The sequence below is a fragment of the Astatotilapia calliptera genome, chromosome 6, assembly GCF_900246225.1.
Source record: "Astatotilapia calliptera chromosome 6, fAstCal1.2, whole genome shotgun sequence".
NCBI lineage: Eukaryota > Metazoa > Chordata > Actinopteri > Cichliformes > Cichlidae > Astatotilapia > Astatotilapia calliptera.
The window spans coordinates 15,980,283-15,996,275 of NC_039307.1; the positions used below are offsets into that span (position 1 = coordinate 15,980,283).

At 38.8% G+C, this 15,993-nt stretch overlaps 2 protein-coding genes across 2 annotated transcripts in view; one reads left to right on the top strand and one right to left on the bottom strand.

Annotated features, from left to right (window-relative positions):
* The first annotated feature begins 440 nt into the window (after nt 1-440).
* Nucleotides 441-15,993, top strand: part of LOC113023418 (uncharacterized) — a 36,164-nt gene continuing 20,611 nt past the window's right edge. The window contains exons 1-5 of the mRNA XM_026169417.1: nt 441-693; nt 6,308-6,381; nt 6,474-6,827; nt 7,559-7,879; nt 14,543-14,623. Coding sequence (XP_026025202.1) covers nt 6,318-6,381; nt 6,474-6,827; nt 7,559-7,879; nt 14,543-14,623 — 820 coding nt within the window. The 5' untranslated portion in view covers nt 441-693; nt 6,308-6,317. The remainder of the gene's footprint in view (nt 694-6,307; nt 6,382-6,473; nt 6,828-7,558; nt 7,880-14,542; nt 14,624-15,993) is intronic.
* LOC113024012 (uncharacterized) lies at nt 12,533-14,574 on the bottom strand. The gene is made up of 4 exons (XM_026170562.1): nt 14,098-14,574; nt 13,378-13,514; nt 13,163-13,256; nt 12,533-12,898 (listed from the first exon to the last, which is right to left on the bottom strand). The coding sequence occupies exons 1-4, from the start codon at nt 14,329-14,331 to the stop codon at nt 12,548-12,550; spliced, it is 816 nt and encodes a 271-aa protein (XP_026026347.1). The 5' UTR covers nt 14,332-14,574; the 3' UTR covers nt 12,533-12,547.

Genomic DNA, 15,993 nt, shown 5'->3' on the forward strand with positions numbered 1-15,993 from the left:
TGATCGTATCACCCCGCGAAAGAAACCCCAGTAGATGCGTACAAACTAGTTAAATTAAAACTAGTGGTTTGATTAAATGAACAGGCTGAAATTTCCCATACAGAAGAAATTCCCATTTGTGGCGTTTTGTTTTTAAAATAAAATGCATGCATCACTGCATGCTGAGACATTTTCAGAATGACAAAATTAGTGTGATTAAAACACAATTAGTAACACTTTTGACTAGATGCAAATAAAAAGCATTCCAGCTTTGTTAAGGTGCACAGTGAAACAAAACAGCTTCCACTCCTCCACGCAAAAACAAAGAATTGCTTTTAAGAACACATATGTCTGCATAACTGAATGTTGAGACACGCCATGACCTCAGATAACCCCGGAGATATCTGAACACGCATGCATACAGGTACGAAACCTGTCAAACCGGTTTGGTTGGCCGCCATAATCGACTGCCGCCAACGTATTCCTACTCTCGGGAAAGGTGTTTGGGACTTGTGTGTGTGTAAATCCGTGATTTAGTCCGGTGAAGTGGCAGAAAATGTAAAACAGGGAGTTGATCGTGGCAGTTCAATCAGTTTCATGCGGGTGAAGAAGTGGACCAAAAAAGAGAAAATTCCCAACTACAGGCGTCAGTTGCGCTGCCATCTGAGATCACACTGGGACCTGTATTACGCAGCAGGATTTCGTCTTATCCAGGTAATTGAGGGTTAACTCTGGGTTTTCATATATGTCCTCTGTAATGGACATTTGTTTTTGGTCTGAAATGACTGAAAGATTAATAGGCTCTGTTTTGAGTTTTGTTCAAAAAAGAATGACTTCATATAGGGAAAAATATATATCACATATGCAGGACACTTTAAACTAGTTTTTTAATTAAGCAGCACAGCAGAACAAAGTCGGGGCTGTATCAAGACACGAGGACTAAACCCCAATTCAACCAGACCCAGAACTGATCCGCAATTAAAACAGGACTGCAACAGTTCAAAATCAGGACTACTGAGGACTTAACCAAGACAGAACCAGAATCAGAACTAGATGATAGTAGCACTAAAAATCATCATAGACCTGCACTACACTTTTTAATTCTACCAAAGTCCACTATTTAGATTGAGAAAAGTTTATACAATTATTTAGCCTTGTTGTGCAAACAAGCTGCAAAACTTAATAAATACAGAATTTGAAAAATAACAAACCTAAAAAGAAACACTAGGTACGAGATACATGAGGACCTATGATACGGTGATACTTTTGGTAAACAACCATTTGACTAACGTGTGTGTCTCACCTGCTCTTGTTCATCTCTGTTCTGTCCTCATTCTCCATCTCCCTCTCTGTCCCCCTCTCTCCCTCTTTGTGCTGACAATAAAGCCAAACACCAACATCATCAAATATACACTTGAAACCAGATATTTACACACTCTTCAGATAAAAACACTTTTTTAATTTTAACATCAAATCAGACTAAATGTTTTTTTTTTAGATTGATAAATATAAAAAACATATTTGTTAACTTTAAGAGTAAAAAGAGAACCTATCTGTGTTTCTTAATTGCAAATGGCACCAAATTGTATTCAAAATTGAGCCACACTTATGGAGCTCCACAATTATTTTCCTGGTGTTTTGGTTGACATCTCTTGATTTTCCCATGTCAAAAAAACAGGCTCTGTGTTTTTCCCTATATGCATCCACAGCTGTGCCACCAATTTACTCACATGGACTCTACTAACCTATCAGAAGCTTCTTCAGCTCAGAATGGAATCGTCTGGAGTTTTCTTATTAATTAACAATAAACTTAGTGTATATGTACTCCTAAATTTGATGAAAGTGATTAAAATAGACAGTTCCCTCTTTTTATTCTCACATTTAACTAATTCAAATTTAATTCAATATTTATTTATCCAAAACAAAACAAGTTTAGTCTAAATTGATGTTGTACAGTAAAAAAAATGTTCTTGTGTTTTCCATAAAGTGCATGTAAATATCTGGTTTCAACTGTGAATATACTGCTGTGTATTGAAGTTCCTCTTGTTTTGCATAGAAATATACTGAACAACATACAAAGCATAATATATAAAATAACATTTACCTGAGTTTTTTCTTTGAAAGAAGCCACTTATGTCCATTCTTGTATATCAGTGCATTACTGAAACCGATTTATTTAGCCGTGGAGGGTAACAACTGAAAATATGAAATAAACATACATGTAAGCTAAGACTCTCTAAAGAAACAGCATTGTTGTTGTTCGGCTTTTCATTTCACCATTTGTTGATTCACTTGAAGAGCAAGTACGGTAACGTAATATGGGTCAAGTGATCAGTTTGATATCAATCTTTCGTGATACACCGTCATGTTTACATTATTTGTACAGTACGAATGATTTGTCTGTGAAGGTTCTCAGTCATCCAGGTCATCGTAGTCAAAGGAGCTTGCAAAGAAAAGCGTCTGGACTTCTTTAAGTTGCTTGAAGACGTTTCACCTCTCATCCGAGAAGCTTCTTCAGTTCTAAGGTCAAATGGTGGAGAGTCCCAGATATAAACCTAGTGGGAGTGACCCCCCACAGAGGGACAAAAGGACCCCCTGATGATCCTCTAATCGCCTGAGCCAAGGTGTGGGACCCAATCAGCCAGAGAGGTGAAACGTCTTCAAGCAACTTAAAGAAGTCCAGACGCTTTTCTTTGCTCCTTCGACTACGAATGATTTGCTTTGGTATCTAGTCAAACTTCAGTTCTCCTCTGTCTGCCTAGCTCCATTTCTCCAACAGCGCACTTGTAGGCAGCAGCTGCCCTGCTTAGTGCCTGAGGGATCATACCAATATTAGGGGGGATTTACACACAGTCATAAATTCCCACAGTGTGCACTATGTGCTTCGAATATTGTGTGTCGTTTTTTGTTTTATACAGTTGTCAACCAGGCATCTAACTATGAAAAAATTACATACAAAAGACCCCGGGTTTCTGAAAAAACAACCCGGGCTTAAGCCCTGTAAACCACCCCCCCGCTCCGCCACTGGTACGAATGATTTGCTTTGGTACCTGGTCAAACTTCAGTTCTCCTCTGTCTGCCTGGCTGCGTTTCTCCAACAGCGCTCTCGCAGGCAGCAGCTGCCCCGCCCCCTCACTCAGTCGCTTAGTGTCTGAGCTCAGATCATACCAATATTAGGGGGGATTTACGCACAGTTGTAAATTCCCACAGTGTGCACTATGTGCTTCGAATATTGTGTGTAGTTTTTGTTTTATACAGTTGTCAACCAGGCATCTAACTATGAAAAAATTACACTCCAAAAGACCCCGGGCTTCTGAAAAAACAACCCGGGCTTAAGCCCAGTAAGCCACCCCCCCCCGCTCCACCACTGCTATAAAGGATCACTGTGGCTTATACTGAGGTTGGGTTTAAAGATGAAAAGATACCAAATCGCCATTCAATGAACTTAAGTGATCTTCAAAATAGCGCCCCCATTTCGCAGAAGATCCCTTGGACCTGTTAGCAGAAGTATGAAAATACACAGAGAAGTCCAACATCAATAGTAAACTGCACAGACGAGGATTGGGGAGGAATGAACACACATCACCTTTCGGCCATTTTGGATGAATGAACATACATGTTCGTATACAATGTCCAAACATACATTTTTCAAACCTTCAGAACTTAGGTTTTCTTATAGGTTTTGTCATTACATCTGCTACCATCTCATCTGTTTTACAATAATCTGAAGTTATTTTTCCTTAACTCCCATTTGACCTTACAAAGTGATACCTTATGTCAACATGTTTACATCTGTTACAGGATTCTTAGCCAATGCATCAATGTATCTTTTTAAACTTTTCACGGCGCATATTTCTGCTCATCAATACCTCGTAACAGTTGAGTTAAGTACAGGCACTCCTGTGAGGTTGTAGATAAAGCCATGAACTCATCTTCACAGGTAGATAATGCAACAGTAGGTTGCTTTTTGGTTTTCCACAAAATCAAAGAACCATTTACAGCCATACTTATACAATATCCAGTTGTACTAAGTCTGTCTGTTACATTACCTGTCCAATCAGCATCCCTGTATGCCCACAACCTCAGTTCTTCATTGTTACATTTCCTGTAACACAGTTCTTTCTCAGATGCCCCTTTCAGATATCTCAGTACATGTTTTACTGTAGTCCACTGGTCTTCAGTTGGCTCACTAAAATACTGCGACAGTTTACTGAGTATAAAACTCAAGTCTGGTCTTGTGCATGGTAGATCACACTACCCACTGCCACTCTGTACCTTTTGACATCATTCATCTTTTCTGCACCATCAGTGTAGTTCAGTTTTTGTTCACAAGGTGTCAGTCTAGCTTGGCAATCCTGCATGTTGAACGTTTGAAGTATTTTTTCTACATTTTGTTTTGTTACATTTTTACACAGTTATCATGCTGTGTAAGCATCATGGTCAAAATATATACCAATGAAATGTCCAAGTTTACTCAAATCCTTCATTTTGAATTTTGCTGCAAGGATTTTCTTCAAAACAGTTCACTTCCGTCACTGGCAGGAATGATAAAGTCATCTACCCATTTGATCAAAATCACCTTATTTTCTGTCATCTTTGCGTAAACACAATGGTCAGTGGATTCTGCACAAAGTTGTTCTCCCTCAGATATTCATGTAACACATTGTCCCAATTTCTACCTGACTGTTTTAGCCCATATAGTGACTTTTTCAGCTGATCCTGAGTATCTGTGTGTTCTGTACTCACATCAGTCATTTCTCTGGTCCTGCTGGACCTGTTTTGTATCTCAAAGTCAATGTCATCATCTGGCATTATGTCAGGTTGTGTTTGTCTCTCTGCTCTTGTTTTGGTCTCAAACTTCATGAGTCAATGCTTCTGTACTTGTCCACTGTTTGGGTAGCAGACCATATAGTCTGAACTGTTTTTGTCATATCCAACAAAGATTCCTTTCTCACACCGTGAGTTTAGTTTTCTCTTGTTCTGCTTGTAGGCATAACACACTGACCCAGATCTTTGCAGATTTGTCCTTCTTCCTGTCAGCATTAAATATGATGTCTGTTTTTTGCATCTGTTAAAACATCTCTTCCTCACTCCAGCTGCTGTTTGCACTGCATAGGTCCACAACTCCTTTGGTAACTCTTTCTCCATTAGCATACACCTGGCCATATCAAAGAGTGTGCGCCAATTTCGTTCAGCAGTAATATGAATAGCAAGTGGTTTGAATGATTCTGGCAGTACCTTCAAAACCAATAACCCATCACTCAGTGTTTCACCAGCATTTTTCAGGGCAGTGATAGCTGTCTCTGCTCTATAACATAGTCAAACTCTCACTGCTGGACTTTTGGAGCGAAGTCAGTTCTGTATACAGACTAATTATACGAGGCTTTTATCATCCAGAAACTGGATCAGCTCCGCGTATACCTCTGCATTTTTTGGTGTCTTCTTCTCCCTCCATGTTGGTAGGCTGCTTCAAAATAATGTCTCTTAGTCCTTGCAAACACAGGTGGCCCACAAATTTTGTCTCCCACAGTTCATAATTCTTTTCGTCCCCATCAAAAACTAGCCAAAACCAGCAGCTGTTTGACTCAGTGGCTCGTCGACTCATGGCGCTAGCATGGTATACTGATACTCAACGGGTACACTGTACATTGCGACGCTTCTCTCGGTGGCAATACTTTAACTCCTTTAGAAACGTCGTAGTTATCTGGGCCCATAGCCCGTCAGCAGAAGTATGAAAATGGGCAGAGAAGTCTGACATCAATAGTAAACTGCACTGACAATGATTAAGGAGGAATAAACACACATCAGCCTTCAGCCATTTTTGATGAATGAACACGCCCCCCGAGAGAGCGCAACTTTATTAACAGCCAGCAAACACACACGTACACCATGCATCAAACAGAACATAAACCCACTGGCCGTTTCCATAACTGAGAGCATTTTCTTTCTTCATGTCAACTGGACCTCTGTGCTACGATAGCAGGAGGCTCTAATGTTTTTTAAGACCGATGCTGTTTCCCCAATGAGCATCAATATTGATTAAATATATCCTTATACGCAGTTTTCCCTGTTTTGAGTCCAGCTTTGAATCCCTTGGGGAGTGCATCAAGGACATGATGCACCATTGGCTACAAAAATCTGTCAAATCCAATATGTGGAGTTACATACTCTGACTCCTCTGGGTTAAGGGAGTAGCTAAAGTAGCTTTCACTTTGTTATACTTAAATGCACTTTGCACCCTCTTGTTTGATTAGTAAAAAAGCAAAAAAAATCCCTTTGATGTAAAACAGCTGCAAACTGATCCTGCTCATTTTAACTGTCATTTCAGATAAATAATCATGGCCTCCGGTGGTACTCTTTTATTCATTTTCACTGCCCTCTGTGTTACTGCAGTCAAGAGTGGTAAGTTTATTCATAATCTGAGAACTTTAAGCATGGAATGGTGTTTGGTACTCATGTAACCTCAAATCTATTTTTACTTTCTTTTTCTACAGGATTTGTGAAAGTGGAATGCAAAGCTGAAAATGTGGGACAATATGGCCAACAGTCACTGCTGGAGTGTGTTGTCAAAACATCAACAGCTATAAAGGATCCAACTATCCGTATGGTTGCTTGGAAAAAATTGACCTCGCCAGAAGACGAAGGTGATCCCGTGTTGGATTTTAAGAGAGGGAAATTGGACCGGCCAAAGCGAGGCTACAGGTTTGCTGAACCATCATGGAACGGGAAGAACATGAATGTATCTCTGCTCATCACCAACACTGCAGTGGCAGACGATGGAGATTACAAGTGCATAGTGATCACAGACAGTGGTGATGGCAGCATAGTCACTACGCTTAAAGTCCAAGGTAACACTGAAACATTTTTATATTTTTAAATCAAGAATGTTTTTACATTTTTTAAACACCTTGTAAGCAATCAAGATTGCCTAGAGATGTGGGGACTTTCCAGGCCAATCAGATTGGTATTCCCCTTGAGCAACTCTAGGCTTGTCTGCTTACTTTCACTTCATTGTGACAGCAGTAACATCTAGAAAGGTTCAAGGTTCAAGGTTCAAGGTTCTTTATTTGTCACATGCATAGTTATACAAGTATAACACACAGTGAAATGTAGCCTGACACGCTCCTCGACATGTGCAAAAATTGGGGGGGGGGGGGGGGGGGGGTGTAGAGGAAGAACATTATATATATATATATATATACATACATATAGTATATACATTGGGTGAATGTGCAGTAGTAGCAGCAAGCAGGTGAATTCTGTACATTAATATGAATAGAATCTGACTATTTTACAGGATAGACAATATAAACATATTTAAAATTAAAGGAATTGAAAGGAATTGAAATGTACATTGTGCCTTGGTTTAGTGTCTGGAAGAGTCCTGTCTCTAAATACTAGTTGTACAAGTACTTGCAGCCATTTACTTAAGCAGCTTGTACTGTTTGACTTGTAACTTCTTAATGCATGTGAACTACTATGATTATCACATCTTAAGATACTTAATTGAGGTAATTTTATTTGACATCAAGGTGCAATGTTCAGCTCAGTGATTGTGCTTTCCATTTCGTCTCTGCAGCCAAATACAGTATCTCGACTCTATACTCCATCCCTGAGAAAATTGTCCCAAATACAGACAGTACCCTGGTCTGTGAGTCTCGTGGAGGCTACCCACAGGGAACAATTCGCTGGTTTGATGAAGAGAAACATGACTGGACAGCAAGCTCTAAAATGGAGGCAAAACAGTCAGACGATGGTTTGTTTCAACTCACAAGTAGACTGTCTTTGTTGGGAGGATCCACTTTCTCAAAGTATACCTGCGCTGTGTTCAATGCCAGTGGAGGCAAAGAGGATGAGAAAACATTTGAAATGCCACCACCACCACCATCATCCCAAGGAGGTATAGTTTATGACACACCACACATGATAGTTGTTATGCCTGCTGGCACCATCCTACTGCTCACAATACTGTTTAGTAATTTCAGCCAAAGTGGAATCAGAGAGAATTTAAATCTGAACCAGCCCCCCACCTCCCCACCCCCAAAAGATGTCAGAGTTACATAAATATTATGTAACCATTAAACACTTTGTTTGTGCATATGGGAGATTTAATGGGGGCTGAATTGAAACGAGGAACCATGCTATGTAAAGCGCGTTTTCTCAACGATATTAAAAGTCCTGAAGTTTGTTGCAATCCACTTGGCGTTGTGTCAGTCAATATGTCTGAGGTAGACTTACTGAGTCCCCAATGCTCCATGAGCAGTTTGTTGCAAGCTGGGTGACGCGCTAGCCAACGTCCTAGCAGCATCCCTGACTAACGCATACGTTGTGTCAATATGATATTTTAAGCTGGAAGTGCTTTGGTGAAAAGAAAATTCCTTCTTGCACAATGTGCATAATACTTTCTATCGGTTGATTGTTCCGTCTTGTTATTTTTTTAATACTCAAATTTCCCATCGAGAGGGCCACTGTGCATTTATCGTCTTCCAAATTGAGTTGATGGGTTCAGCTGCTCGTCACTACCAGATCTACTGCCCATTTGCGCATGTGCAAATGTAACTCTACTTGGACAAACTGCCCGAAATGCGTTGACAGAGACATTTCAGAGATTTTGAGTCATTCTGCGCTCCAGATGCACTAATTTAATCACACATTCATTTGCGTTAACACATTGATTTTGACAGCATGAACTATGACAATAACAAAGATTATTATGGCTATCTTGCTCCCACACGGAGGTGGCAGTCTGCTGCAAATCTTCCTCTGTTCAGTCTGACCTCGCCTCTATCTGCTCCTCCTGGAACCTGAAAGACAAAACAAAAAACAACCCCTGCCGAACCTTGATAATAATATTATCTTCTACTGATTCTACGGTCTGGTTCAGTATATCTTGCTCGGCCTCTCTGACACAGAGACTTGTAGAAAACCATTATCAGTGTGTATGTAAGCGTTGCTGCAAAAATCTACGTGTCCCTGCAATATTTCAGCCTAACACCAGATGAAGCTCATGACCCTCAAAACACGGAGCGCCAACTTGTTATAAGCACAATTGCATTGTGCATAAATAAAATAATTAAAACAGCTTTATTTAATAATTGAAATCAAAAATGAAAAATTTTCAACCCTAACAGGCCCACAATACTGGGTCCCACAGGTGTGCCCTATTTTTTTTTTTCTACATCTGTAAATAACAAGAAAAAAAACAGATTGGTTAATGCTTGCTGTGCTATGGAAAATCCCCCCACACATACATGTTTTAATGTTTCTGATGAAAAGAATTTCAGGTTCTCTTGGTAACTATCCCACACAGCAAAATCTCCAGTGTTAATTCAACTCCTATAGTGTTAAAGTTAACACTTTTCCAGTGTTTATATAATTCTCACTGGTTTAGAGTTAAAGTAACACTTTGCAAAGTGTTATTATTTTAACTCCATTGTAGTGTTAAAAATATAACACCCATAGTGTTAGAATTTCACTCTGTATGGTGTGAAGTGTCTTCACTCAGAGTGTAACTACCTAACATTTATAGTGTTGTTTTAGGACACTGATAAGTGTTCACTTTTACACTGGCTTGGGTTAACTCTTTTCACTGAGGGTGTTACTACACAACAACTATGGTGTTATTTATGACACTTCTAAGTGTTTATTTTCACACTGGATTGTGTTGACTGTTTTCACTTAGAGTGTTATTCTGTAACTTTTACAGTGTTATTTTGGCACTTTAAAGTGACATATATGAGCTTTTAAATACTAGTCTGTATTAATTGTCTGAATACAAAAATGCATTAAAGTGCAATTACTGTATGACTACTGTGTTACATTCAGTGAAAATCCTTGTTAAGTCCCTTTACAGGATAAAAGGAGAAAACATAAAATTGGTCACATAAGCATTTTAATAAATATTAAATTCCAAGCACCATACAGCATACGTTCACAACAAAAATAATGGCACAATGTACAGACCATCATCATCACCATAAGCACTTTGCAAATCAAAGGGCTTGTATATTTCAATACAGTCTGCTTTAACAACATCTTTTTCATCCGTTTCAAACACTTTATAAGCATGGCAATGTTCACTGAAATTTTCAACCACAAGCTTCTGAACTATGAAGTAGGTGTGACTATTGACCAAAACTATTGTTTTTATTCTGCAAAACACCGGCATCTCATGTTCAGAACCACAACAAATGACCAATCCTGTTCTGTACTCAGTCCCATTAATGTTAACCCAATTAGCAGAGAAAGCCTCTTCTGCAACAGCAGGCAAGCCTAGGGAGATCATTTCACTATTTTCCTCACTATCAACATCAAATGATTTCAAGGGCCCATACTCAACATGGCTTAAAGGACATGTCTCCCACTTGTATGCTATGGATGTTTGATGTTTTTTGGCAAGTGACACTGTGATGTTCTTAAAGTTCTTAAGGGTGTCTTTGAACACCCTATGTTTAGCCTCACCTCTCATGCTCCATACATGCAATAATGGCCCAATTTTTCTGATGCAAGTTGGGTAGTGCAACATAAAGTGGTGTTTGGGAATCATGTTCCTACCTGGATACAACAATTTGAACAAGTCATGATGTTCCATTGTTAAATGTTTTAGAAGCACAGTCATGCCATGTGTAACAGATGGAGAGAATATGATGTTAATTATTTGCAACAATAGCAATAGCATAGTCCAGTTCTGATTTCCTTCTGGCACAATATCACCAAAAATTAAAGGAATGTTTCTTATCAGACAAAGAGTCTGAATGGAGTTAAGACCTATACTATTACCACTACTGTCTAAGTTCACCCTTGTTGGACGATTTTTGCTCTCCAAGTAGCCATAGTCAAAAGCATAGATCCGTGACAAAAGAGCAGGTTTCGGCAGAAAATTGTCTGACAGATATTCCAACAGTAACTTTATCTCATATTGTGCTACCCCTTCGAGAATATCATGCATAATGTCCAAGGAAAAGTTCTGGCAAACATGAAAGAATTGAAGAGTGTTCAGTGTAGAATTCTTTCTTAAGCCAAACACATGTAGCTTTTGAGGATCAGATTGCAACTCACTGCAGTGCATTTCAAAAAGTTCTTTCCCTCGTAAGATGATCTTTGGATCATCCTCAGTATACACACTCTGTGCATCCTGTTTTGCAATTAAACACAAACGACAAAAGTAACGTCCACTGAAAGACTCAACAAAACCCAAAATTGAGTGCATCCCCAAGTTGTCCCCAGTTATCTGACATATAGTGCCATGGACCTTTTCAGATGAGAAGGGTAAATCAATGCCATGGCTCTCCAAAAACTTTATGTCATCAATCAGAGGCTGTAAAATAGGATCAAAGCCGTATTTTTTCACATCTTCTGCATGAAACAATGCAACCAAATGAATGTTCATCAATGCAGAATTTAACTTTGGAGGCAGATTTCTGAGGACAAAATAGATTGCACCAACTTTGTGAACACCACGTTTGGAACCAAGTGGATTAGCAGTCTCAAAGTCATCATAATAAAGCTGAATTTGCAAAGAAGTCTGTGGTTTTGAAAACAATGGATGACTTATAGTAACTCCCATCACAAAAGTCTTCATATCTGTCTTCTTTTGATACACATAGTTTAGCAAGCAGCTCGCAAATATAAGAATTGCGACATATAAATTTGATTGTTTCCAAAATTGGAATGTACACAAAAGTGTCTTTTACTGGTACCTGGTCATAAGTGCCTGATTTTTTTATTTAACCTTGTATCATAGCGTATTCCTAAAGTCTTTTCCACTGGATCCACAATTCCCCATTTTTCACGGAAATATGACTTTCTTTTAGCTTCAGTGTCGAACTTCTCAACTGGATTGTCAAAAGTCTCAAGACATTTTTCCACTGGAGATCTAACAGGATTTTCTGTTGGCACAACGTTCAGTACTTTATGTTTAAACTCACAGTGCAGTCCATCTGCAAAATCTTCCAAATCACAAACAAGTGATGACACAAAACCATTTGCCAAACCACTACCATTGAGTTTACCAATAATTTTAGTGCAAATTGCTTCAGAATTTTTTTAAATTCTTTGACCTGACCTATTGTTTTCAGAACACCCAACCTCTAGGCTCTGAGTAACACTTGTTCCTGCAACTGCTATGTCTGTATCTTGTAATCTGTCAAAATCAGCTTGAAATGACTCTGAGGGTTCTGCATCACCACTTTGACAACAATCTTCATCATGAACACTATTTAAATGTTTTTTTAAACCAGAATATGTAGTGAACTGACGGCTGCAACCATCTTGTGAACAAGCCAACTTAAATTTGGTGCTTGGATAAAAACTGTGACCTAGTCGCAAATGACTTATCAAAGCCTGACTGGTGCTATGCAGAGTTTGACAGATAAAACATTTAAACATGGTTCTCATTCATGGTTCATCATACACACAGGACATAAAGACAGTGCTCAACATTGTTTACATTGCAATGTGATTTTGACCAATATGGGATATAGCCTGACTGCGATGACCAATGATCACATCTTTTACTGTTGCCATCCACATCAGCAAAACAAAAAAAAAGGATTAACAGTTGAAAATATCAAGTGATTTGACTTACTAGTCCTTTGACATCCAAAAAGCGTGGAAATGTTTTGAAGACATCTGCAGTTCTTTGTGGATCATGCACCAGATCCTGGCGATGTTGGAACGTCATTTTCATCTTCTGAAATACACTTGCTTCATCAGGAGAGTGAACAAGAAATGAGATGGCCTCCTTGCAGGCATCTCCATCAAGTTGCTGAGGCAATGTGGTTGCTAATCTTCTGCGCTTAGGCCCTTGTTCTTGATGCACTGGGACTTCCTTCACTGGCCGTTTGGTTGTAGACCTGGACATGGTTTTGAGGCGCCACGCTACATATCCAGTGCCTTTCACTCCGTCGTAGAAATGCTCCTGTCACATTTAAACATAGATGAAAAATAAACATCAAATGCGATCTTACAGACTTTGCAGATTCAGCAAAAAGAAACCCAAGGACTATTATCATGTAACAGGTGCAATACATGTTAAACAACATCCACAATTTCAATACAGTTTTATGACAATAGTTATTACGAAAGAGGAATTAAGATTTTTCTTTTAAATCATTTAGCTGATGTAATTATTCCATGATGAAAACTAAATAATGTGCTGTTTTACAATCACTGCATGACTTACATAGCCGTTTGGAGAAAATGGATCCTTCAATGAGGGAAAGAGTGTAATTATTCCAAGGGCATATTTCTCCTTTTGCTTACGGGAGGGAATTCTGCTATAGAGGAAATACAATTGACAATGTTAAATCAGAAGTATGTGTCTTTACTGCAGTATACATTACAAGAATATTCCATATGGCCCATCTTTACTTTTTTATTAGGTACTATTACTCTTACCCATGTCTCTCAGTCATATCACTTGCCAATATGTTAACAAGCTGCCGCCGGGTGCGGTGGCTCAGTGAATTTTCGGCATTGTATTCTTCAAGAATTTCCTCTCCACCAGGTTTCCTAGTCAAGGCATTTTTAACCATCTGCTCATATAAAAGGGAAAATAATAACAATAAAAACTTGTTTGTCAGTAAAGGTGAAAGTTTAGAGGAATGTCAACAAACCTGTGAAAGACATATCTAGCAAGAAGCACTAACTTATTATTATTATTATTATTATTTTTTTTTTTTTTTTTTTACTATTTAATTTGTAAAAATGTGTATACACACACACACACACACACACACACACACACACACACACACACACACACGTAGGAAAATATTTAGTATACACATCCAGAAATGCATACACTATTATATATTGTACATATATTTATTAGTTTCAGGTTGGCCATTCTTGTATTTTGCTCGTTTGTGTTGTTGTGTTTGCACATCTCTGTTGCTTGTGGGGCTCGCACACAAGAATTTCACTCGCATGTGCTGTGCCAGTGTGCCTGCACATGTGATGTGACAATAAAAGTGATTTGATTTGAACTTCTACTAACATTTTTTCATACAGGGCAAGTTGGGAACCACCATGTTTAGAATTTCAATTTGTATAACAATCTACAGTATAAATGGTGTCAACTCAAAAATACAAAAGACATTTTCTGTTCTCAATTACCTCTTTTGCAGCCTCTGACACAGAAACATTTGGTGCAGAACTGTCTTTGCTGGATCTACTGCGGCCTGCAGGAATGCCCTTTTCCCTGAGGTCACTGTCACTTGATGAAAGTGATATAGTGTCCGTGAGGGAAGATAATGTATCCGAGGAGGATGGTGTGGAATGAGCTAAAGGACAAAAATCTTTGGGAGAGATGATTTGGTTAACTTTCTTTAGGCTACTCCACAATGCCATTAATAACACAATTTCAATGTTTATGTTCAGACAACATTCTATACAAATATGACCCAGCCCTGTCCACTGTCATGTATATTGCATGAAGACAGGTCAATGTCATCTGCATCAAGAGCAAAAGAACTTGGCTCTACATTGAGTGGGCTATACTATGAAAATTTAAGTTATGATAACATTTACCTTCATCTGAAATCTTTTCACGTATTGTCAGGCATAGGTCTGGTTGGGCCTCCAGTAACTCCAGAAAAATGTCTTCTTCGACAGCTGTGTCAGTTTCATCGAAAACATCAAGGTCAGCAGCATCCGGAAGTCCAAACTTGGTTTTGGCTTTACAAAAAGATAAGCATAATGTCACCTAAAACGCCTGAAAAACTTTTTTAAAAACTAATTTTGACTTTTTTATTTAGCTAATATTTATTAACAGCTGTTTTACCTGTCTTTAAAATGGTTAAATTAGACAAGTCTGCAGCAACAATATAGGCCTAGGCCTACTGCTCTGTACTGTTTTTAATGTCACACATTAAAATAAAATGTGTTAACATTTAATTTGTTTTTTAAATAGATGAGATGCAAACATGATGAACTGATACATGTGCAACAAATTTTGTTCTGCCAGGTTATCTTACCTTCACTGATGAATTCTAGATAAGTGAATCCTGCGTGCAATTTAATGTACTTCTTTACATTGAGGTATTTCACTTTCAGCAACATGTCTTACAACAGCACCTGGTGGAGAGAAGGGGGCACAGAATATTTTTTACCATATATTTAAACCATAGCTTAAGTGGCAACAAATCCGGACAACTTTAAGAAAATATTAGGCTATACATTGTGTGATGATCTGTGAAGGGGTGACAGACCACTTCAACCTCAGGAACATAATTTGGCTTCCCCCTGCGCACTAAAATAGCTGAACTTGGGTACACAGAAATAGCATCCAATGAATTATCCACCCATCCACATGTTTATAAGACGACAACGGCGATCTTCTCGTCTGCACGCAGGCTAGATACTTAGTTCTGCTATGTTGCGAGTAAATCGCTGTAGCCTACTTGGGGAAAAGCATCTCTGTTTAAACCATGTCAGGATGATAATCCACATAAAATTTCCTGTTGAACGCACACCTGCCTTCATCACGCTTTCACTTATGACAACAAATATCCCTTATACTGTAAATTAATGAGTGCAAGTCTTACATTTATATCGGGAGTTTCTGACACATGCACAGCCGTCTGGCTAGTTGCTACTTTGTGGTGGTTGTTTTGTGACACGACATGCTAGGATTATCAGTGGAGGCGACGTCAACGACCCTCAGTCGTTATACCGCTTTGTCTTAAACACTGGATGGTAGCCTATTTCACTAAAACTGTAGAAAAGGGGAAAATGTTCCCTTAGATAAGCCTACTACAACATGTATGATATATCCTAACCGTTAGCAAGCAATCCATGCACAAACGCAGCGCGCCTTGCTTGGTCACTAACATCTAACAGAATTCCATAACCCCCTGCCACTTCAAAGATTTGTAGGCTAGGCTACTGCTAAACTCGCTGGTAGCACGTGTAATTAGCCTATCTTGACGCTTTCCAAAACTTGACTTGAACGTCTCCATGTGATTGTTTAGTTCACTTTTAAATAGGATATTTCTGAGGCGAACGCATTTG